This window comes from Acanthisitta chloris, unplaced genomic scaffold (assembly GCF_000695815.1).
Source record: "Acanthisitta chloris isolate BGI_N310 unplaced genomic scaffold, ASM69581v1 scaffold9830, whole genome shotgun sequence".
In the NCBI taxonomy this organism is placed as follows: Eukaryota; Metazoa; Chordata; class Aves; order Passeriformes; family Acanthisittidae; genus Acanthisitta; species Acanthisitta chloris.
The window spans coordinates 83,020-108,349 of NW_008651076.1; the positions used below are offsets into that span (position 1 = coordinate 83,020).

General features: G+C 36.2%; 1 protein-coding gene across 1 annotated transcript in view; it reads left to right on the forward strand.

Moving 5' to 3' along the window:
• LOC103799264 (threonylcarbamoyladenosine tRNA methylthiotransferase-like) overlaps positions 1-25,330 on the forward strand; it is a gene marked incomplete at both ends in the record, with an annotated part of 113,771 nt that overhangs the window by 78,784 nt on the left and 9,657 nt on the right. The window contains one exon of the mRNA XM_009071573.1: positions 2,586-2,731. Coding sequence (XP_009069821.1) covers positions 2,586-2,731 — 146 coding nt within the window. The remainder of the gene's footprint in view (positions 1-2,585; positions 2,732-25,330) is intronic.

Below are 25,330 nucleotides of genomic sequence, written 5' to 3' on the forward strand. Positions count from 1 at the left end.
AGGATTCTGCATGTTCCTGTAGGATAAGCAACTAGTGGGTTTGGGGTTGAATGAATGTTTTTTTAGAGATCCTCTGGATAGGAAAACACTTTTGAGATTGTAGAATTTGGGTTTCACTCTTTATACTTTGTAACAAATTTTTCAATTTTTTAAGGCAAAGAAGAGAGAAAGAGAAATGAAACCAATATTTTAACATAACTAGAGAATTTCCACACTTGTGACTTGTATCAAAACTTTGTGGCAAAACAAAGTAGTTTTCTTAAATGTAGTATTTCTATCCCAAACAAAGAAGTGAATCTGTGAGGTTTTGTAATCAAATGATTCTCAGCCTTACAAAAGCTGGAATAAAATATCCTTTTTGTATCTAGAAATTCTAATAAATCATTTATTACTTTCAAAAAGAATTCACAAAGTGATCACATATTAAAGAGTCTGTTATTCGGAAGATGCAAAATTTGAGAGAAGTGGCAAAGAATTAATTTTTTTATCTGTGTTGTAGAACAAGTTATTTTTAAGAACTTGGCAGATTCAGAAACATGTTACGCAACTTGACTTGTATTGGTTTCTTGTTTCTTAAATCTGTTTTTGAAGAGTGAATGAAGTACTTGGAACTAAGAGAATAGCAGAATAATAGGCTTGTGGTCCACAGCTTAGGTTTCAGCCCTTTTGCCGTTTCTCATATTTTAGAAACATATTTTATTGCTATTAAGCAAAAGAATCACAGATGAATACTAGAATGTTTTGCATAAATTATGTTTACAGGATTTTCTGAAACTTAAAAAAGAAGGAAAGTTTTCCTATTTTTGTTACTTTATTTTACAGAACTTGTTCTATGCCATTTCATTTTTGAAAATGCATTCTAGCAGAACATCTAAAATTATTAAGGGCATAGGCAAATGGCTCCATTTGAAATGGACACATAAAATTTGTATGGATGCATGTTGGCCTTTTCTTTACTCTTTTTTCATGAAACCAGCTACCTCCAGCTTCCACTGAGAGACAGTTCTCTGCACGCAGCCTTTCCGTGCCATCCATTATCAGTGTAGCTACTACTGTAAGGTTGAGTTTACATGCCTGAGTTGGAGTAGCTGTTCCGCTGAATAATGTAACCACTTCTCTTTAGACATTTATGTAGTAGCATCTTAGAAACTTTCAAATCTGCTTTCAGAAGTGACTTGATAGAGTTTGGGTTTTGCACACATGTTTGTCAGATGAAAAGTGAGTGTTCGGAGAGCATTTTTTTCTTCTTGCTCTAGAAATCAGTGCCTTTAAAAGGTGGGTTCCTGAAAGTTAAAAGGCATGAGGATATCTGCCTTGTCTTTGTACAATCTAGGCCAACCTTGTAGAAATACAGATGGAAAATCTAGATGCGTGACTAATATTGCTGATTAATGATCTGGAAAGAATTTGTAAATAGTTGCATCTTAACAACTGAATCTGGCAGCAGTATTGAGTTGTCAGACAGAATATCTATGCTGTCAAAGAAAACAGGAGAGATGGTCTGAGTGGGCCTGACTGGAGCGTGCAGAATGCACATGGCAGAAGAGCAGTCAGTACAGTGCTCAGTCTCAGGCTATTTTCTCTATGCTTACAGCACATGGAGAAAACCTTAAGTGAAAACCTGATGTAGTAGTGTTCTTTGTCCATCCGAGTTCACTTATTTCTTGCAGGATGAAATTTTACACTCTGTACAGTACCACGTTGCACACAGTCTAGATGCTGGCTTGTCTCAACTTTAAAAAATATTTAAACTTTCTTGCTAGACTGTATGTCCTTAATTGTGTTAATAACAAAAATGAAAGAAATGTGACCACTGCGTTCTATTCTCCATCTCACGTTCCATCACCCTGCCGGGCCTCAGTTGGGAGTTTGGTTTGGCTTTGATTTGAAGGTTTGCTTACATTTTGCTATTACCTTTACTTTTTTCCTTTCTGACCATTTGTATTTTGTGCAAAATATATAACATCCTGTGTGTCTCTTCAAGTTGTCTCTCTGCTTTTAAGCTGCGCTCTGATTAATTCTATTCATGTTACAGCCAAGCACTTTGAATTCCTGGAGTCTGCTCTGAAATAACAGAGGTAACATTTCAGAGCAGTATTGGAGCAGGTTTGCAAATTGTGAGGTGTACCTTAATTAGCAAATGGCCAACTTTAAGGCTACTCCAATTAGAGACATTCTCATATTAGTGTCTGAGAAGTTATTTGACTCTGACAAGAAAGCAGCTAACCCCTGCCATCTTCTGAAGTTGAAAACAGCCACTGTCTGAAAGGGCCAACTTTCACAATACTTTGCCTCTAAAATTTTCTTTTTATTGTGTAATCAATACTACATGAGGATTGTGATCCCTATCTCAAAGGAAATTCAATCTCATAGCTTTCTTCTTATTTTCTTTTAAAACAAAATTGCTTTCAAATATTTTCAGTTGTCCTCACTGTTTCAACCTGGGGTACTGCAAGTTGTTTGGATTTCAGAAGAATTACTGCTGATACTTACCCGATATATTAATTTAAAGGATTTTTTTGGTATTGTTTTCATAATGCTTTAAAGCTTTTTTTCTGGTTTTTTTTTTCCCCAATAACTCATAGGAAATGGCAAAGATTCTCAATCATCCAAGAGTATATGCTTTTCTGCACATACCGGTCCAGTCAGCCTCTGACAGTGTGCTCATGGACATGAAAAGAGAATACTGCGTGGCAGACTTCAAACAAGTAGTGGATTTCCTTAAAGAAAAGTAAGTCTACTAATATTTGAGAAAATAACAGTGTTGGGTTTGTTGCAATGTCAAAAACATGTGGCCGAAAACACAATTATTTGCAACTTCATAATTAAGGTATGAAAAAGAATGAGCTTCTTTAAGCTTTCAAAGTCTTTGAGTTTTCTGTAAGCCCCTTGATGTGGTTTGACCCTTTGCTTGAGGTTTTATAAACATGTTAAATCTCTGCACGACATGCTTTTAATTTGTCAATATATTCCTAATCTTTTTCAAATAATACTTTCTTAAATTATTTTTTTATACTTGAACTACTATATATAGATTGGTTGAAGCTGGTGTTATTGAAGTTGTCTTTAATGTGGCTTTTGAGCATCGTATACTTTGTGTACTGGAGATGATCCAGCTCCAGCAAATATAAATGGATTGGGTTTATGTTTGGTTTTGGTTTTTTTTTAATAAGTATTTTATGTCCTATATCTAATGTAAATTAACATCAATATAATAATACTCTAATCTTGCTTATGGGACTGATAAACTCTAAGATAATTTCAAAATTATTTCCCCTAACAACAGAGCTAATTGTGAGAAGTAGGAGAATATATCACTAATGCGTTTACTTATGCTGACCTGAAGATGAAAGTTACATCCACCTGCAAAGCCTTTGTAACTACAAGTAATAATTTAATACACAAAGAAGTCTTTTCTTGTCTATTAAAAGGTTAATAGGGACTTATTTTGATGGATATTTCTGCACCGATTGTCAAAAAAATACATGTCTGGAGAATTATTTCTGTCACCTTGTTTTGCTACTTTCTCTCTTTCTGCTTTGTTGTTTCTGTGCCCGTTCAATGACTTAAGAGCAGTGGTGTTTTACCTTTGACTTTTAGATTCCAGTAAAATACATTGAAATCAAATTTTCAGAATCAATTTTTGTGCTCACTGATAAATACAAAAGTTTAGCAATGTAAAACTTGTCATGCAATAACTGCATGGGAATTGTGATATGTAAGAAAGAAAAGCAAACTGACACAATAGAATCTGTTTTGCAAACTGTATGTGTAATTTATAGGACATTCCTATGCATCTAGGACAATTGATGGAAATGGAGCTGCTTGTCTCCATACAGGTTGATTTGCATTAATTTTCCACCATAAAGAATGCACATGAATTCTTGGCACTTAATTTTCATGTGACTATGGATCAGTGTTAGTTTTTAATTAACAGACGTATTGTATTCCCACATATCTTAAGTGGAACTGTGTCAGTTTATGTCTTAGTTGACTTGAAGCCGATTCATTATTCTCTTCAGTAGTTTTAGCATTGGCAGCTATTATTGTAACAGCAGCTGGATTTTCGATAACCTAGTATAACTGGCACATGTTGGGGCATATGGGAATTTATTAAATCATTCAGCTCTTGCACACAGAAAAGAGTGAATTACTTAATATCCAAATTTAAAACAGCTGGTCATTGAATGTACAGTAATCTATGTCATATGTCTTTTTCCATGGACTTTTTTTTGTAGTGAACTTAACAAGAAAGAAATAATTGTTTTGATGTCTTAATTTTAAATAATAATAAACTTTATTTATCCTGCTTATTAAGAAACTACTAAATTATCTAGTAGTTCCTGTTAGAAAATAGTCTCCAGATATTAAGATGGAAAATTCTTTGTACCATATGGCAGCAGGATAAAGAAGCTATGCAAGGCAGAGAAAATGTTTTGGGTGTTTGAACATGTGCTCATCTGTAAAATTAAATTTTTTTCCTTTGCACTTAAAAGCACAGTGTCTTCATTTGTAGACTTTATTCTTATGACAGCAGGCAGCTATTACATTCCCATGTAGATATTCCCATAAAGATCTTGGCTCAAAGTTTGCTAGAACTTAACATTGCTGCAGGCAGCTCCAGAGCCTAGAGCCAGAATAGCTAAAATTAAATATATGCTTTAACTACTTTAATAGCCAAAAGGGATAATTTCTATCTTCCATTTATCAAAAAGCAAAAATTAAAAGAGAAGTAGAACTCCCTGTATCTCCTTTCTCTATTGCTAGGGCCATAAAGCCATCTAGAAGCTTCCTACACAAAATGTATGGGGACTTGTCAGTAGATTCCATATGTTGCCTTTGTCTCTAGAATGTGACATCTGCTCTGATAGCAACTCTATTAAGCCAATAATTATATAGCCTGACCTGCTGAAGAAGTAAAGCCACACATCAAGGAATTATAGAGTTATCAGTTAAGTGTTTAATAACTTCAAACGTCTAAGGACGTAAAAATGAAGTACAGCAAGTAAAAATGAAAGGAAAAGAATGAGCCATGTCATCATTTTGGTTTTGGAACCACAAAGATATACTAAGTGATTTCTGAATCTTTTTCTCAGGCCAGCTGAACACTGGGGCTTTTTCCTCTAAGAAGAAGGAACAAATGCCTTTCCTTCTTCTGGAGTGCTATGAGTGACTGCAGAAGTATCTTTTCAGAGTGAGGATTTATTTATATCCTGCTGAGCACAGAATACCATATAGAGAAGCTAGAGTTCTCCAAGTGTATTCTATATAGAGTACTCTTTATATTGAAACTCACATGTTAAATGAATGGAGCATTCTTGATCCTCTGGGACTGTGAAGTTAAAAATGTCACTTTTTTCCCTCTCTTTGAGGGCTGTCTTCAGGCATGAACCACAGAAATGAACGTTAAAAACGAGTGTTGATGTTCTAGTACAGTCTTTTGATATGCAAGACATTGTTTTTCAGGGCCACTCTCTCCAGCCAGGTGACAACATTTTTTGTTTATTATGAAGATCAATAGCAAAATGCATAGAATATGAAGCAAGAAAGGCAAAACTGTTAGACTCTAAAAACTTGAAGTACAGAAGGCTTGTTTTATGCTTTTTTTAGAAATTCCTTCTGTGATGTTTTGCACTTTTTTGCACTGAAATTTCAGTAAATTCAAGTGTTCAGGAAAATATTGTTGAGCAGTTGATAGGTCAATAGCTGATCTACGGATATAATGTATGTACATATATATTTACTGAAGATTTATTTGTAAACTATTCTAGAGAGCAACAGCATAAAGGAAGAGAAGGTGCACTGATTAATTTAGATTGTGTATATAGTCTGTAGGGGCTGAGGACTAGTGTCTTTCAGGATTAACATGGTAGTCTGAAGGGACTATTTGCAAGTCTGATTCCTGGATGAGATATTAGTTTCAGTGTGTTTGCAACTAAATACAGGATCTTTAGAAATTGCTGCTAGGTGAATTTAGTCCAGAGACCAATTTAGTCTTATATCAGAAAGTCTTTTAATGGTGGTGTCATTATACCAAAATGTGAGTTGTTTTTCAGGTGAGCTCAACTTTCAAGATTCAGCATAGATTATGTTTCTGAAAGGTGATGTTTGTAGTTGCAAGAAGAGCAAGACAGCTTTAATTATCTTGAAGTTTTGAAACTTAATCCCGTGAAATTTACTCTTGCTGATAAAAGCAAACAGTTGGAATATATTTTAGTTAAAGAAACCTGAGATCTGAATGTCATATTCTGTAATTGCTTGAATAATCAGCAATGTGAATATATATCCATTAAAAATCCTTAGACTGGTAATGTGTTTTCCAAATGTCCTGTTTACTGTTGTTGTCCAGACTATATTCTCTTGTCTTTCTGATTTGTGAAGCGATTACGATATCCATCAAAGTTTATATTAAACTTTCCTATTACTGTCATTTGGTAAGAGAATTGTAAAACCAAAATGTAGATGAATAAAAAAGTGGGGAAATGTAGAGCTAGACTGAAACACTATACCTTTCTGTTTTGGAAAATAGCATAATGCTAAGGAAAAGCTGGGCTTGCCTCCCGGTTTGTTTTTGTTTGCTTTCTGAGATAGAAGCATAGTATTAATTGTGGGTGTCTGCTGCTGTTTACTTGAACCTGTCTCATAATTCAGACTGGAAACAGCTTTGCAATATCACTGGAACGCCAGCAAACTTGGGCTGCCAGAGGGGAAGCCACAGCTATGTGAGGCAGAAAGTTGGGTTTTTCTTACTGGTGCTCGCTTCTCCATTAAAATCAGACCCAGCAGTAAGCCTCTCCTAGCCTCTGTTACCTGTAGTTGTGGTCAAATCTCTATTTTTCAGCATCTGTAGATACATAATCACATGTAATTGGAAAAAGGCAGTAAAGGACCAAAAGTAGTAAATGTGTGCAGTGGAAAATATATCACAAGCTTGGAAGGAAATAAATCACTCAAGTGTAAACTCAAATACTAGTTGCTCAGCAGTTACAGACAACTGCCCAATGTCTGAAGAAACTAGAGATACTGTCCAAATTGAGAGGTATTAGATAGTCCTTTTGGGACAGCTGGCTTCAGTGAGGCTCCCTACTTCCCTGTTGCTTTACAAGCAGTTAAACTGACAAATGGTAACTTCAGCACCTTCCTAGCCCACTCTTATTTCTATTTTTTAAGAGTTTTCGGGGATTCAGCGGTGGCTATCTTGTGTTTCTTCTGATATGCCCTGGCTTTGTCTCTTGTTGCAGTGGCAGCCAGGCTGCATCTGCTTGGGTGTTAGTTGGAATGCTTCAGGGTGAAATAGCCTGGCTGGAAGCAAAGTGGGCCCTGCTACTGTCTCCTGCCAGTCATTTTAGTTTTTACAGCAATATTTGCGTGTCTGATTGTAACTTTCCATAGTCCACTTTCTCAGTATAATTTTGTCCAGTATGTTTCAGTGTGGCGGCTCTTGTCTTTCTGAGCATTTTCACAAGCAGTGATTTGTTTCCCAGGTTCTAGTCTTCTGCTGTGACTTTGTTTTTATTCTTGGCATCGTAACAGATACCATGAGAGCTTATGTGAACATTCAGCTGATTATCATGGCCTCTTTCTGTATTTGGTGTGAGTGTTGTGCCATTCAGAAGTCTTCAGCTGAAAAATTTTCTAATAGCCACTTTTGACTGAAATAGTGAACAGGGAAAAAACATCTTCCCAAAAGCTTGTTTCCAAATACTATCATTTGGATGATCAAGGAAAATCCAAACACTGTAAATAACTTGTAACTAAATAATTTTCTTCTGAAAGATGTCCATATAGTAAGCTCCTGAATACTGTGAAGTCCACATGCTAAGATAAATGGCTGAATGAGTCATTATCAAATTTGCAGCTATTCCAGACAACCTGCAGTTTTCCAGACATTGTGGCAGTAGTATTGTCTTTATCACATTATCGTGTCAGTTATTGAAAACTAGAATTTGAAGGCAATGAATAGAATAATCTTAAAACAATCATTTACTATTTTTATATACCTTTTTCTACCCACTTTCAAAATGCAGGTAATTATGAAGTAGACTATAACAACTCCCTCACTTTTTTACGATGTGAATATATTTCATTTTCTTTCTGAAAACGTGCTTTTGTTTCTCAGAGAGAGAGATTGTTGAGCTCATTTTGCAGATGTGCAAATCATGTCCCTAACAAACCGTGACAAGTCTTTCAGATTTGGGCTTTTTTTTTAATGGGTTTTAGTACATCTGTTCTGTCAGTCTAACTACTACAAATGCAAATGTCATCTGTTTAAAATCCTTATGACGTTTTCTGCAAAGAAATTGCTGAGTGTATTTGGTACTTATCTGTAATTCTATACCTCAGTCTCTAGACTCTTCTCTTTACTCTGTCTTTTGTCTGCTCTTGAAGTCTGAACTAATCACTTTACCAAACATGTCTCTTTTTTTGTGTTTATATGTTTTAAATGAGTTGAGTGTTTGTAAAAAGTATTGAATGAGCACCAAAAACTAAAGTGTGGGTATTTTTCGCCAGACACAGCACAAAGGTACATTCAAGTTTGTGTCTCGACTTCATCCTAGTGTTTCATGGTGTAGTTTTTGATGGACTACAAGCTCCTTTTACCACAGGATTAGTTGTCTTTAGGTGTCTTGAAATTTAAATTTGGGCTTGCATAAAGCAGTTGCTAAATTTATAAGCCTTCCTGCCTTGCATTTGATTCACAAGGCCATGGAAAGAGGTATAAGCAGGTGAGAGGTTTCAAAGGTGCTGAACACTTTAATTTCCATTAATTTCGTGAGGATATTTTGACTATTTAGTGTTCAGCTACCTAAATTTTAAAATTATGTTTTTCTTTGGAGCTCACTGAGAGAAACAAGCATTAGGCATTTCAGGATAGCTTTTCTTTTTTACTGCAACATTATTTCAACCAAGTGAATTTAGAACACTAAATTTTAGGACAGAAGTCTTTCCATTTTGGCTTGTATAACACTTTGCCTTTTTCTCACCTGATGCTACTGTACCCTTACTTTTTAGCAAGGATATAAGCTTTCCTAGAGGGGAAATGGAAAGAGGGAAGGAAGGTCACTTACAAATATCTGCATCTTCTTAATCTCTGTCTTCACTGTTCCACAGACTGTTGAATCAGGTTTCAGTTACTTCATGGAGAGACCTTACTGCCACCATTCACATAATTAGATCTGTTGTCACTTTATAAATTGCTAGTCACCTTTTACTGGCTATATCTTCCATGCCAAATGCATCAAGGATGTTTTTCTGAGTTTTCTGAGCTGTAGGTTCTTAGTTATTACATTGTTTGTACACCTTTTGGAGTGTTGTTCATGTATGAGGATGTACACATACAAATACTGAAGTCCAAATCAAATCATGATACGATGTTAACATAAAGTAGTTCTGAAGTTACAGGCTACTTTGAAGATTAATTGACACTACATGTAGCTTCAACCTGTTTATTTTTAGGGAAGATACTATTTAGGAAACTATGAATTCAAAATTTCTATATGCTCCCATATAAAATCTGGTTGGATTCTGGAGCAATTTGGTTCTGCATACTGACCTGTTTGAGCAGGATGTGAATGGTTCTCCAATTTTACAGGATTTTCTTCTAAATAGGACACACTTTTTTCTCCTGGAGGTGAAAGAATCATTATGAGAGGGTTCAGTTTTTCCCCTGGTTCTTCTGTTTCTGTTCCACTCCCATAATGAACACTGGAGAGTGAAGCCTGGGCAATAAAGGATGAGCACAGCTTGCTGAGTACAGGCTTAGTGGGCACACAGGGCATTTCCAGTTCAGGTGCTTTGGCTAAAATTGGAAGGAATCATATTTTGAATGGTTGCTGGAAAGAAGATATACAACCTTATTAAATGTAGAAATTATTGAGTCTTATTATTACACTTGTCATACAATCTGGGTTACTCTTTTTATCAAATATAACTGGTATAGTCACTTGGTGTGATGCTTTCTGTATGTAGTTAGGCTTTCCTTTTTCTGGGCATCTGTATTTGCAGTTTTCCTCTGCAAAATCCTGGTGGGAGTATTGTTAGATGATAGAGTAGAAATTAGCAGAGTACATCCAATACTGTTTCTTAAGTATTGCAAGATGGTATCTTTTTCCTTTTTCCTTTTCCCCCTGAGGGCATGTGAATGTGATGTTTTGGAAGTAATGATATAAAATCTATAGTAAGGAGAAAAGGAGAGATTTGTAGGCATCATGCAGTAGTATAAATAAGTCTTCTTAAAACATTTAAGGCCAGGCTGGATGAAGCCTTGAGCAACCTGATCTAGTGAGGAGGTGTCCCTGCCCCTGGCAGGGCGGTTGGGACTAGATGATCTGTAAGGTCCATTCCAACCCCTAAATTCTGTGCTTGTTTGTACTTACTAAGATACTCTATTTCTTTAGCATTCTAAAACAAAATAACTAATATTGCTTGGTTTTATTCTGAGTAAATATTTTCATTGTGTTTCAGTGTCTTAAAACACAGAACTTGGAACTTGAGGGGGAGTCTAATTTACTTTTAAAACAATAACTTTAATTCATGTTTATTTGCTTAATAGCAGATTGATTTGACATGTAATTCTCAGTTTTAATTTGCTCCTAAGTTTTTAAGCATATCCAGACATATGCTAAGATGCATAAGTATTTATTGTAATGGCATATTAGTATACATACAAATCCAAGGTACATGTACACATTATAGTGCTCAGATGTGCAAATTCTGATGATGGTATTAAATTTTCATATTTGATACATTTAAGCAAAGTATTTGCTCATTCAAGTGTATACATTTTTCTGGTTTTTGGCATAGTACTAGGTCATAAATTAATTTTGTGAGCCGTGTTTGTTCTCATCATGTAGGGCAATATGGCACAAAAGAATTTTTGATGAAGGGGGTAGTTGGACAGCTGGTAAGCGCTGATTGAAGTTACCTTTGTGTCAGGCTTTCAGGGAAGATAAGTTGGAAAGAATGGCTGAAGAAATAAAAAAAGGCAATGCTTCTATAGCTGATCAGTACCTTTAATGGTTTTCTTTAAACCTAAAATGCTTAAATGAGGAAAACTAGTAAGTGGAAATATGCAAAAGCCGTTAAACCTCTTTAAAAGTGTAGGTATACAATTGAAACAGCGTTGCGTGCAAGAGACACGATAATTCTGCTACCCAGAAGTTTTCTCTGTATATTCATTTGGGGCAGACAATGATACAGATTACTTTGGGGAAGCTCAATTTTGTGTTCATGTGCATCTTATATTGGTATGTAAATTGTACTCATGAATTGATGATTTGCCTCTTTTTAATGAGAATGAAATTTATAGCTGTAAAATTCTTATTTATTACATGGCAAAGTAATCACAAACTCAAAATTTTAAAAGGGTTGTGCATAAGAGTAGTGGCTGTAGCAGATGAAAGTTTAGCTTCACAGATGAATTGCTTATTTCTTGCACTTGTAATTTTTTTTGGTCTTTCTGTTTTGCTTCTCATCACTGCTCTCATTTCTTTAGTAGGAGAAATTGCCAAAGTACAGCTGTTAAATTACTTCGTAACAGGAAGACAATATTGCAAATATCATTATATGTAGAGGCACAAGAAGAAGTGTAAATTCTTCTCAATCCACTTACTGGAAAACTGTGATTCCGTTGCAAGTTCAAGCTGGAAAATATGTTAGTGTGTCCAAACACCTTATGCATAGGAGAATATAAAGCCAGCATGACTGATTGCAAGCCATTTCGTCTTAAACCTGGAGAAAATATTTATTGGCGAAACCCAGAGGCCATAGAAATTAATTGTCTTCTGGCTTACTCTGTCAGATGCCTCCCTGGTTGGCCTTCGAATGAGCCGTGACCCTTAGCAGGAGAGGCGACTTCTGAGATCAGAATGTAATTCCATACAGACTTGCAGTCAGCTTTTGGGTAATAACTTTTGGACATTACAAACCCCAACAGATTTGAATCAGTCTCCTACAAAAAGCTTTGTATTAAAGAAAAATACTGATCTCTCTGAACTATTTATCACCACTGAAGGATTTTTGTTGAGTCAAATTTCAACATAAGCCTTCAGCTTACTTACAGAAGTGATAAACACCGTATCTGAAAAATGGGTCATGTGGTCATTTGTAGCTCTGCTGCTGAATCTGCGTGTGTCTGTGTCTCACAGTAACTAGCCACAGTTATTTTTTTAGCCCCAGTGCCTGGTGAGAGGAGATCTACTGTCTGTCAGGGACTGGCTATGTCCAACACTCTGCAGAGTGAGGGAGACAGATGGACTGTAGGTTCAGGTTTGAACAATAGACTGGCATGGTAGGATGGCTGCTCCCACACCATTGACTTAAGTTTTTGGTAGTACCTGACTTGCATACTCAATCCTAAAAGTTTCAAAGGCAGCCAGCTGGACTCTGAACTGTGACCAGTGAACTATTTTTCCATGTAGCATATTGTTGGACCTCCCCCACCTCTATGAGACAGTATACCAAGAAAACCAGTTTATAAATCTGAGCTCCTGGAGAACCAGACTTCTGTTTCATTTCACTCTGTCACGTACTGTGTACCCACATACTTCGGAATGGAGGAAAATAAAACCTGTGCTTTGCTTAGTTACCTTAATTTCAGTTTGTACTTGTGCAACTGTTGATGTTGATTGTAAAATCCTAACAGCTGTGAAAAAAATGTAGCAGTAGAGATTCTTCTTTTTTTAACGGTATGATACTTCAACACATTTGTTTTCTAAAAAAACAGAGCAAGTAATTAGAATTTCTGTTAAATCTCCTTTTAATCTTTGCTTCCTTCATGTTTCCTTACCTGTTGGATACCTTCCTTGAAACAGTTCTCTTAGTAATAGTCTGTAACCACTGTGTAGTGTAATGTAGTCTGCAAAGACCGATGGCTTAGGGAGTTTAGCCACAGCATTGTATCACCTGCTGGGGACTGCATATGCATCCTGGTCTGAAGCTTACTTCCAGCCAAGTTTATTATGATCTTACATGATAATTAGAATATGCTTGCAAATAGGTGAGAGGACACAGGCAAAAGAATACTGGAATTTAAGTACACCAAACTGGAAAATGCAGAATCTGTTTTGAGGTTTGGTGGTTTGTGTTGTTGGGGGTTTTTTTGGCAGGGATGTATTTGTGTCTGCATTTACTAAGTACAGTAATATACTAATTTTGAGTGCATCAGTGTATAAAATGAACATTGTGGATGCAGTGCATTGTAATTTAAATGTTGTGGGAGACAATTTCCCTTTAACCAATATTGTTATCAGCAGAAATATGTTTAGAATAGCATGTAAACGAAACCTTGTAGAATAAAAAATTAATCTAAATTTTCAGCATGATTTTATGCCTTTTATCAGTGTTTTACTTTGGTGATGCAATGTTATGGATTCGCTTAATTTTAGTTAAACATCTAAACATTTGACTGCGATTGCAAATTATGAATTTAAACAGAGCAGTAAGGACAACGTGTTTTGGAAATGTGATCCTCAATGCAGAAGCTGTTCTAACAAAACTTTAACAGATAGGTTGAAATCTTTCAAATATATTTATAACTAATTATATTTATTTATAAATAATGTTAATTGATCTTGCTTAAAATTATTTTTTGTTTCTTTCAAACAAGAGGAGACAGTTTTTAGCCCAAATTTGCAGAGCACTGTTTCAGCATTGACAACCTTGTGTCATGGAAGGCATTCCACTCCCTAATCAGTGTTGTTCACACCTTTCATAGAACAAGGAAAAGAAGTTTTAAATATTTGGGGTTTAATTTTGTTTATTTATCTGCTTTCTTTAAGGATTTTATTGTGTACCCATGTGTAAGGATATCACCTTCATTTAGTTTTTATGTTAGGACCTGCATATATGGACCTGGGAGGCAGTTGATAGTCAAGCTTTGTATCTCACACAGCAGGAGCTAATTTTAACCTCGTATTCTCCTATGGGTGTATGTCTGCAATTCCTGGACAGTTAACATTAATTAGAAATTAGCAGGGAGCAATTGTGCTTTCCCTGGAGGATCATTTTTAGCTCAAATTTAAGATGAAAGAAAATGAGAAACTGTTACTGCCACTCATATGGATAATTTCCTTACCTCCTTACGATAGTAAATGATCATCAAATACTTTTTTAATTCCTGAACAAAACTGTTATGAGAGTTCGTTGGCAGTTTTTGAATGTGTACTACTTTGAAGTGTTTTGCTGAAATTAAGTACTTTCATGTCGTTTAGACATGACTTTGTATTAACCCCTCTCGGCACATATTATTGAAACAGAATGTAGGTTAAACTTTAGTCTTCAATTTTCCATAGGTTTTGTCTGTCCTAATAATCAAGATGGTGCTAAATCTGAATACAGGCTGGTTTTGAAACATAACAGGATTGTTCCACCATTCAGTACATATCTGATTCATCCCATCCACTCTAAAAACGGTAACAGATTAATACCTACTAGTTACCTACCAATGTTCAATCAACTTTTCTATATATTAGATTCAGATTTTTAACTTCAAGCAGGGTGACTATATGTCTATAATAAGACACTGAAAAACTGGAGCTATATGTATAAAAACAGTTCATACAAATCGAAACATTTCCCAAACTATGGTTTCACAATAAAAATCAGAAATACAGATATATGGAAAATGTTATGTATAATGAAGAGAAGTCTATGTGTGTGGCTGAATTCAAAATCCAGTGAACACAGGAAACAAATGTAATGAATGATTTTACCATTAGTAACATAATTTTTGTACATTTACCTTTCCAGATCAGTCTAGATCTACGACATAGCATACCTCCTCCTCAGCACCAATGAGGAGGGGTGGGAAACAGGGGTTATGGTCTGTTCATCACACATTGTCTCTGCCACTTTTTTTTCCTCAGGAGGACTCCTCACACTCCTCACACAGTCCTCCACGAACTTCTCCAACATGAGTCCTTCCCACAGGTTGCAGTTCTTCATGAACTGCCCCATCACGTTTCCCCTATGGGGTCAGAAATCCTGCCAGCAAACCTGCTCCAGTATGGGCTCTCCTGTCTCCATGGGTCCACAGGTCCTTCCAGGAGCCTACTCCAGCATGGGCTTCCCTTGGGGTCACAGCCTCCTTTAGGTATCTCCCAGTGCAGCATGGGGTCCTCCATGGGCTGCAGGTAGATATCTGCTCCACCATGGGCCTCCATGAGCTGCAAGGGGATCGCCTTCCTCACCTTGGTCTTCACCACAGGCTGCAGGGCAATCTCAGCTCTGGTGCCTGGAGTACCTCTTCCCCCTCCTTTCCTGACCTCAGTGTCTGCAGAGTTGTTTCCCTCATATATTCTCACTCCTCTCTCTGGCTGAAGTTGCTGTTGTGTAGGATTTTCCCCCTTCTTAAATGTTATCCCAGAGACTCTACCACCATCCCTGATGGGGCTCAGCCTTGGCCAGTGGTGGGTCCGTCTTCGAGCCAGCTGGCATTGGCTTCATTGGACATGAGGGAAACTTTTGGCAGCCTCTCACAGAGCCCACCCCTGCAGCCTCCTCCACTACCAAAACCTTGCCACATAGACCAAATACATCTTTCCACAGGAAAAATAATCTTTATTGCAATTTATCACAAGTTAGCGAACAGAACAGTTAGTGCATTGCCAGAGTATTTCAGAGTGATGTACGAAGAAAATGTCTGAGTTGTCTGGTTTTTGTCTTCAAAAATGTTAAAATTTGATATAAAAGATCAGATGTGATTGTGTTAAGATTTACATTCCTGATCTGTTAATGTCTTAAATATCCTATGGAGTTAATGACAATAAGTCATAACATGCTTTTATGCTGTTGGTTACCTTAGATCACTTAGTAATACTTCCTACAGAATGCAAAATTATTGGAGGTATTTTGAGAGCTTTCATCATTGCGAGAATAGCAGAAGCTGAAGTCTGTCTTTTAACGTGTGTTTTCACAAAATACAGCTTTTACTTGACAGTATTAAAGTGAAGTACAGTAATTATCACATTAAGTGAGATAATATTTTTGTGTTTTCATTAATAATGCAAATAAACTTTTTTCCCCCAAGGCAAATGTTCAGATAATTCTAAAAATTGTTTTTTGTTTGAACTAAATGTGCATTCAAACTGTGATTATGTTTATACAACAACAGTGGCTGGGGATTTTTAATTCTTTTTGAAATGTAGCATCTGTAGGGGATAGGCTCCTGTCCCTTGCATAGAGTATGCACAGAAGTTAATTGTTCTTTCCATTAGGCTTCTGGTTAAATTTGAGCATCCTGCTTTCACTTGTTAACCCTGCCACAAAACTGTGTCTCACATTCACTTTAAATCCTTTTTCTAATACTTCAGATAAATTCTTTTTATTAGTTTATCCTTTCATTTTTAAACTTTTGTCCTGAGTGCCTGACAGGCATTTGCTAGGATTTTGGGGTTCTTCCACTGGTGCCCGAAAGCTATTGTGGAAATTATGCAATTTGATAAAATTGATTTCATTGTTATGGTCTGAATGCAAACACTGCTGTTTCCACTGAATTGATTTGATTCCATTTTAGTATTCTATTCCCTCTGTATCATAGTATTTGTGTTTTATAATGTTATTTATTCCATTTAAGTAGACCTTAACAGGAAGAGTTCACGGGAACTATTAAATTCAAACTTGTATTCAGCTTGCAAAATCGAGTATTTGTAACCACCTCATTCCATTAATTTGAAACCTTTTTCAGATCTCTCAGTATTGATTTGATTTAATTCTGCAGCTTAAGGCTGCTCTGGTAGTAATAAGTTTGTCAGCATCTGTTTTGGGGAGTTTTTTCCCCCTGCAAATTGAAATATGATTCTCTGATTGGAATGTTGAGAACCTCAAAAGCATTTGTTTAATCTCTGTGAGTCTCACTATCAAGATACTCTCTGTTTCTGTAATTGTCTCTTGAGTAACTATTGTTTTCAATTTTTTCCTGTATCAGAACTATTTAATATTAAGATAATACTCTTGTCTGAGGACATCACCAATGTCCTGCTATAGTGATGTTTTTAAAGGTTTTCAGTCCTGTTCCATCTCTTTCAGAAGTATTGCTTTTTCTGCTTTTACCAACTCTCTTGAGGGATTTCCTGAAGTTTCCTTGATATAAGAGTGATGCTAGCACTTGAGCCGTTGCCTTGCTCCATGCTGATTCTCATTTCCCTTTCAGTTATAATCATCCTGCCTAATTTTCTAATTGTGGGAGCCTCAGAGACTCCGTTTGGGTTTTGGGACTCAATATGCCAGATCCTTCTGCCTTGCCATGTCAGAATACAAGAAAATCTGTTTCCCTTATTCTTCAGATCTCCTGTGCTTTGAATCAAGTTGGTAAACCCAGTTGGTACTGATCCTATCTCTTATCTAATTATATATATTCATATATGAGAAAGAAGTTATTCTGAGTTACATTTTTATTCATCTTCCACTGCTATTAAATTTACCTGAAACTTTATTCCCTAAATAGAATTTTCATACATTACCTATTCCAGTGCTAATGGTTCAGTGATGCCAAAGACCTTTGGTTGCTATAATTGGAATGCTGTATATCTTTTAATTCTTCATAAAATATATTTTGAATTTTGTCTTTGATGGCTCTTCAGTGATAGCAGCATATTGTTGATTTTAGTTCTCTTTTAACTTTCAGTCACTGATAGATCAAATCAGGTATCTGCTCACAACATCAAATTTCCTTAATTATTCTTCTACAGTGTGAGTTTGTTAACTTTGAAAGTTTCACTTTCTGACTATTTTACTTCTTTTTAAAATGTGGCAACACATCTACACTGTCTGCTCCCCAGCATAATGGAGGACATCTGACACTTTGGAGCCCAAAATGTTTCGTATGGTCACCTTCCAGTCTGCTGTTTGAATATCTGGGGTGGTTTCATTTACCTTTTCCAAATTTCTAAATTTTATTCAGACTTCATGAATAACTTTGCTATTATTACCTGCTGGTACATCTCCTCATATTAACATGCATTATTCCTCTTAAGTTTGTCTGGATTTTTTTGGAATTTCCCACTCAGTGAACTTACCTTTAGGCAGCAAAGCTACTGCTCAAATGACTCTTGAGAGTTGTGGCTGTGTACAGCCTGTCAAAGTCAGTGTCCTTCAAATAAAAAGGCACCTGAACTTATATATATTTAACAGTTCTTTTTTGATTTAGAGTTTTTGCTGTGATGAAATATATTGTCATTCTGATAACGACATTGTAAGCGATGCTAGCTGGGGCAACTTAGTGACACACTGAAATTGAAGTACTTCACTGAACTGAACAGAGAGAAATGGGTAAGAGGATCCTGGGGCAACAGTGTCTATTAATTTTGTATTGTTCTGAATTTGACAGGCTAACAGTCTACTTTTAAAATATCATCTTTTCCTGATTTTGCTTGTGATGTTTGCTCTGTGTAGTTTGGTGTGCATGTATGAATCTGTACATTCTTCTTCAAAATTTTTCAAGGAACACATATATTAATTACTTCCATTGACCCCAATATACTAAACTGATTTCCTCTTTCACAAAGAAATGTTCTTAAATTCTAGAACAAAGGAAGCTGTCTCCCAATTGTTAAGAACGTAAAGTGTGTGACAACCTGTCAAGGCCATCTTTCTGAGCACTGAACTAGGAGATTTTAGACCTGTTTTCCTGGTGATTTTGCTTTTTCTGCCCAATGTCCTCAACTGCATAGCAGACTAAGCCCATTCCTCCACTTGAAGAGAAGCCACAGTATTTTGCTCTAAATTATGCTTTATTAACTGATATATAAGTGAATATATTACTGTTATGGGCTGATCTTGTGTATTTAAGGAATCTCTTATACTCTGAATTCACCTGCTGTTTGGGTGTACCTAAGAACAGAACAGATACTTCTCACAGTCATTCTGCTACCTTCTAGTGAGCCAAGTGAGCTGTGCTTGCTCATGAAGATTGATATTGTTCCTCCTGTGATTTCTTTAAATTCAGATTGCTATCAGAGCATATCATGAATGACATGAGACAGCAATCTACAGGCAGTTTTTGTTGCATACTATCACTCCAGTGATGCCCATTAACTTAACAGTCATGCCCAGCTTTTTCTGTACATGATTCCAATTGCTATTTTGCATGAGTGAATGACTAATGTTTTATACACAAGTCTTTTGGAACATTTACTTCATAATTTCTTTAAACTAATTCTTGCAAGGTAAATTCTCTGTTTCCCAGTGATCCAAGTTATATTGCATTATGTTGATTGAAATATGATTATATTGAAATATAATTATCTTATCACACTTTCATTAGTGAAGCACACTGGATTTCTTTGAAGTTAAGCTCGTGGGTTTTGGCTTAATAAAGAAATAACATTTCTTGTGAGTCTGAAATGTTACCTCTAAAAATTTAATCAGAAGCTATATAGGGTTGTGGTCTAAGCACATCACAGCCGTTGCGTCACATTTTAGTCTGAAGTTTTAAGACAGCATAGTCACATTTGCTAGTGTAGCATGGAATAAAGCTGAAAAACTTTGAAGTTACACGATAGCAGCTTTGAATCTTTATGGAGTTGGGACGGTGTATACATGGAATTTTGAGCCAAATACTACACTTACTCTTAGAACTGAGAAATTTATTATTATTATTCAAATTTGCTTTTTAAGCTGCTCACAGAAGTAATAGTTCCTTATGCAGCCCTTTTCCACATGGTCATGTACAAATACTGCTCTTCAAGGGAAAAAAAGTTTTAGAGCTGTGATAGTAAAAGTTTTTGACCTGTCAGGTCTTCCTTTCACAAAGCCTTAAATCTCAAGCCCAGCTGGAAACATTTTCCAGCCCCCCTACATCCTCTATTCAGCTGCTAGTCATGAAAGCTATCTGTGTTACAGGTATTAAGCGTGCAGTTGTCAGCATCTCTGAATAAGGATGAAGAATTATAGCTATCATAGCTTTGCTATCCAGAGTGCTCTTTTGTTATTTTTCTATTCTGTTCATAATTTTAAAATCCATCCTCTTAAATATAAGATTAACTTTGTACACTATTAGTCTTTGCATGCATATTCAGATGTTCAAAACTTGTTGTTTTCAGAGATGCCCTGCACTTGTAAGCAGAAAGCATCTCTGAAAATTGGACTGTTTGTGTTTCATGAGGGATACTGGCTCTGAAAAATTCACAGTGAGGAATGTTTAGCAATGTACAGCAAAAACTGTCTGGTTTAAAACTGGAGCACTGTTTATTTAGAGTATATGAACTGTGATTTAAATGTCTCTGGCTAACATTCAGGAAAACTGCTTATGGCTGCTGAAACCTTGGCCCAGACAACCTGCCAGCTGCTCTGTCTTAAAGCTGTGACTTCAAGATTTAATTGTAACAACACCTTTTATAAGTACTGTGTCGATAAGGATGTAGTATATAAGCTGCTGTGTTTTGGATGATCAACAGGTGTGGTACAAGTTGTATTTCATTAGGTACTTTGAAAATGGAATGGAGATTATGTTAAATTTAGTGCACATCATACATATGTTGTTAACTGCTGTTTCCTTCACAACGTCGATCCTTTCCATGTGGATGTTTGCAACTGCAAAATTTTCACGTGATGATTTCTCATAAGGAATAAGGACCCCCCCAGAAAAAAGAAAAAATCAGCCAAATTGTTTATATAGCTTGTGATGTTAAAGAATTATATCTCTTTTAAATCTGTTGGCTGTTTGGGGGTAGATCTTTTGAGCTGAGCATTTTTCCCTCAAAATCTGCTTTGCTTTTATGTCCGTCTTGCAGGAGTCACTCTCTTCTCTTTCTCTGAGCTGCAGAAGTTATTAATATAAATGATCTTGAACCAAAACCTTGGAATAAAACATCTGGCCCAATGGCAATTTCAGCTCCTCATTTTTTTTCCTTGATCAATTCTTGATTCTGCTCCAGACAGGAATCTTACATTCTCTGCTGAAGTGTTGAAACTTGTCATGCTACTACTCCTTCGACAACTTCTTGTCCCCTACTCCCACATTGCTGGCTTTGGCCTGACTTAGAAACGTGCTTGGCTTTCTTTTTGTTTTCAGTGCTAGCTTATTTATTTTCTAAAACTTCAGTTAGCCAATGTGTTTCTCCAATATGTTACTCACTTCCATCAGGTTCATACCTTAATGGCAAATAATTCAGTAAGAAAGGACTGTTGCTCCCTAAGTATTTAATATCCAGCTGCACAAGCCTTGATTTTTTGAGGTGGCATCTCTGCTCATCTTTATTTTTGAGAAGACATATTCATCACTCTATCTCTTTTAATGGCAGTTACGTTTTTCTGAATTTCTATTCAGTAATAGCTCAGTAGGAAGTGGAGGCTGATACTGATTTGAAGAAGGTGTAGATACACTGGTGATCCCAGGCTTCTCATATGAAGCAGGTAAAACGGGACTCAGCATAGTGTTTTTCTCTCTGTGGAGGAGAGAATTTGTTTTCTCCATCTTTTATTTGACAATTTCTGTTTTCCCATAGCAGAGGAAAGCTGTAATATGAGTTCTCTTCCTGAATTTTAACACTGATTGTATTGGGAAGGAATTTTTACCAGTTTGTGGTCCCTGTTGCAGATTCTGCTCTCAAAGTAAATTTCAGAACGTGGCTGTTGGAAAGGTAGTGTATTTTAATGATTTTGGCATGTAACATTTCTCTAGGTGTGGAGTATTTAGCAATGCTATACTTGCATTTTCTTACAGATAAACAAGTGTCACTGGTATTTCTCTCTTGTCCCTTATCTTATATAAGATCTGTGACTTTTTGCTACCTGCTTAGTAGAAAACAAATTATTAACTGAAACCTGAAAGAAAAATTTAAAAGCAGACTATTTATCTAAATTCTAGAAATAATTTAAGAGACTTGTTGTGCCTGTAGTATCACTAAATACTGTCAACACCCCTCTCAGAAAAGGTTATGTTACAATGGGGAATGTCACTGTGAAAACTTAACAGAGATTATTAGAGGCATGGCAGATCTGTCCCACAAAGGAAATTAAGGACTTTTCAGTCTGGAGAAGTGCTAATTGAGAAGGACTGAAACAGAGGTCAGTAAAATCATGAAGAGTACTGAGAAGGTGAACAGAGTTGTTACTGGTCTCTCCCAGCATAACAGTTAGAGGACATCAAATAGAATTAGCAAGTGGCAGGCTCAGGAGAGATTTTTTTTTTCTTTCAAGGGGTTTAGATTCAAAGGGAGACTGGAGAAGTTAATGGTGGAGAAGCTACTGGTTACAAAACCACCTCTCTGAGAAAATCCAGTTGTTGGAAGGAGGAAGGGATTCTGGGGGGCTCAACATCTTAAACACTTCCCTGCGCTGCTTCTGCTGCCCATTGCTAGCAGCAGACCACTGGCTTCGGTGGACCTTTTGACTTGTCTGTCTTATCTTCAAAGTCCCTGAAACGTTGCAGGACTGGAGATTATAGAGAGGCAAAAACACAAGTTCAGAAAGATTTAATTTTCTTTCTTTTTTTTTTTTCTTTTTTAATTAGCATTTGTTAATGGAGCACTGCGTGCAATTTTTTCATTTGGTTTCATCATGCCAAAAAGGCATGTTAATCATTTTGTTTTATATGCCTGATTTCTATGTCAGAGTGAAGAGCTAAATGACTGTCACTGAAACAGACGTGGATGGGTCCTCAGAGCCCAAGACATTTAGTATTGGTGATAAGCATTGTGTCAGACTGAGAAAAAGTATATCATATTCTCAGCTACTCATGGCTGAGATCCTATTATTTCTGACCATGCCTGACAGCTCTAATGCTAAACAGTGAAGGGTCATAGAAAATTATTGTAATTTCAATGGCTGCTTTAGTGCAGCAAACATTAAGTCAGTTAGTTCCCAAGAACAGTTCCCCAGTGCAACCCTTAATAAATTCAAACTTTATTTTTAGGGATGACCTTTAGTAATGTGAGCCTTGATCCATTGAGATGCTGTTCACTTTTGATGCATCTCCAAATCCCTTTTTTATGCATTTTAAATCAACACACGCTTATTCTGAATTTATGTGTGTGGATAGACGAAGAGATGTAATTTAAACACATCTGTTCAAATATGCATTTCAGATCAACTTGGTGCCGGTTCTCATAATATGGCTGAGTTTTTGACGGGTATTATATCCCTAAAGTACACAGCAGATGGTATTTATTAGAGATTGAATGGAAATGAAGTTTAAGGATGTTGAGCTTTTTGTCTTTAAGTCGCTCATTTTTTAATCATAAAACAATAATGATCTGAAGTTATAAATCTGTAATGAAGTTCTATAAAATGCTTGATGTTTATGGGGAGAGTAGAACACCTTATATTTGAATAAAGTTAGTCCAATCCTTAAATGTTTGGGGTTTTTTAAGAAAATTGTTAATGGGAAATATTGTAATGTTTCTTCTAAAACATTTGGGCTGCATCTAGTAGGAACTCTAGCAACCTTGACTATAATTGTTTGAAGAGAGTAAAACTGTGTGTACTCTTTCATCCTCAGGCAGTGAGCCATGCTAATTACGAAATATACTTTTTATCTAGGTCACTATTCCCCGGTAACAAGGACAATCCAGTCCCTACCCTCACAGAGTCCTCCATACCTACACTTTCTCAAGCTGAGTTCCAGAAATCAGGTCTCCTAGCTGCCTCCAGGTGTCATTCAGCCCACTTTCTGAAAGAGCTCTTCTCAGGGCAGGAGGTGGGTTTGGAAAAGAGCACTCATAAAAAATACCAATTCTCACTCTCAGTTAAACTCTGAGAGCTGTTAGATTGTGCATCTTGATCACAGATACTATTCTACAGCCTTCTTAAGGCAACTTAGATCAAAACCACTAACGACTCCAAATTCAAAACCAACCTATTAAGCTGCACTTGCAGATCTGTCAGACATTGCTGCAGATTACAAAGCTCAGGTGTAATGTGTTCCCTGTGGGAATTGCCACTGTGAGCAGCCTTGAGTGCTCTGTAAGGTGTGGAATGCAAAAAGCAGAATGCACACAGTGACTCTGTAGCCGTCAGGCTAGACTTAATGTGTAGTTTCAGCTTCTCTTGAAATTTGAAGTTTTTCACTATGAATCACCTCGAAATTAAATGGTTGGATTTAATGATCTTGGCAATTATTCTCCCACATGTATGTACCTTCTTTCAGAAAAATCTGCAAGGATGCTCTGAAACAGTACTCTATGGGTTTCTTTGTGGTCGTGTCTGGGTTTCATTTGTCTCTTTTGTTATTTTTTAATCAAAGCAAACATATAAACAATATGGCATTACGATTTCTTTTTCTGGTTTGTTGCATCTTGAGCATCAATTTTTTCTTTCAAAAAGTATTGAAATTATGCATTTTACACACATAAACAAAATATGACTTACTTAAACATCTGCTGATGTTCACTGTTTCGACAATTGAATGGAAGTAAACAAGTGAGTTGACTTATAAATGAGGCCATTAAAGACTTTACCGACAACAACAACATAAAGTTATCTTCTTTGCTTTAATGCAAGCAAACTGTGAGCTGAAGGAGAACTCATTTGTGAGACAGCCTGGAGTTGTGTTAAGCAGTAATAGAGAGCATTTTACAATATTTGAAGTAATATAATTGCTTTGCAGTGGGAACATGTACCTGAACAAAATGTGTCAGCAGGTGTCCTGCCAGGGTGGAATCTCATGCTATTGTATTTGATAGAAGTACATTGTAAACATGTCTGAGTTTGGTAAAATTGTTTAAAACAGCAGGGCTGATTGACTAATATGCAATAAAGTTTTAAAACAATTAAGTTTAAGCCTGACTGTTAAATACATTTTTTTAGAGAGTGAGGCCATGGCTTTCACCCATTTCTCTCAGTATGTGTTTGCATCTGACACTACTGGATGTAGTATATATTTAGGGTTTTTCCAATACCATTGATTACACTTTTAATAGAAATTTAACCAAATTAAGTAAATTAATCTTTTCAGGTGGCTCAATCTGATGGACAGTTTGATAGAAGCAAACATAAGGTCCCTCAGACTTAAACAAAGCTTGAAGTTAAAAATATTAATTCTAAGTATAGAAGAGTGGAAATGGATACTACTTTTACATTACTTATATTTGCTTTGTTGAGGTCTAACTTCCTGGCCAGGTTCACTCCAGTATGTTACCATTTGTCTGTTCTTCTCAATTGTATTGCTGTCTGTGGAATGTCTATCCTGTTTTGCCTTTTATACTTTCATTGCTAAATTTTATAGTAGTATTTTAAATATCTTTCTTGAGAAGTCTTGATTGGATCTTTCCTACTTAACCTACACTCAGTTGCAAAATTTCCCACTGTTTGTCCTGATAATTTCAATGATGTCATTATGTGTCTAAAGCAACACCAGAAAACACCAGAAAAGGATATGGCAGCATTATATGGA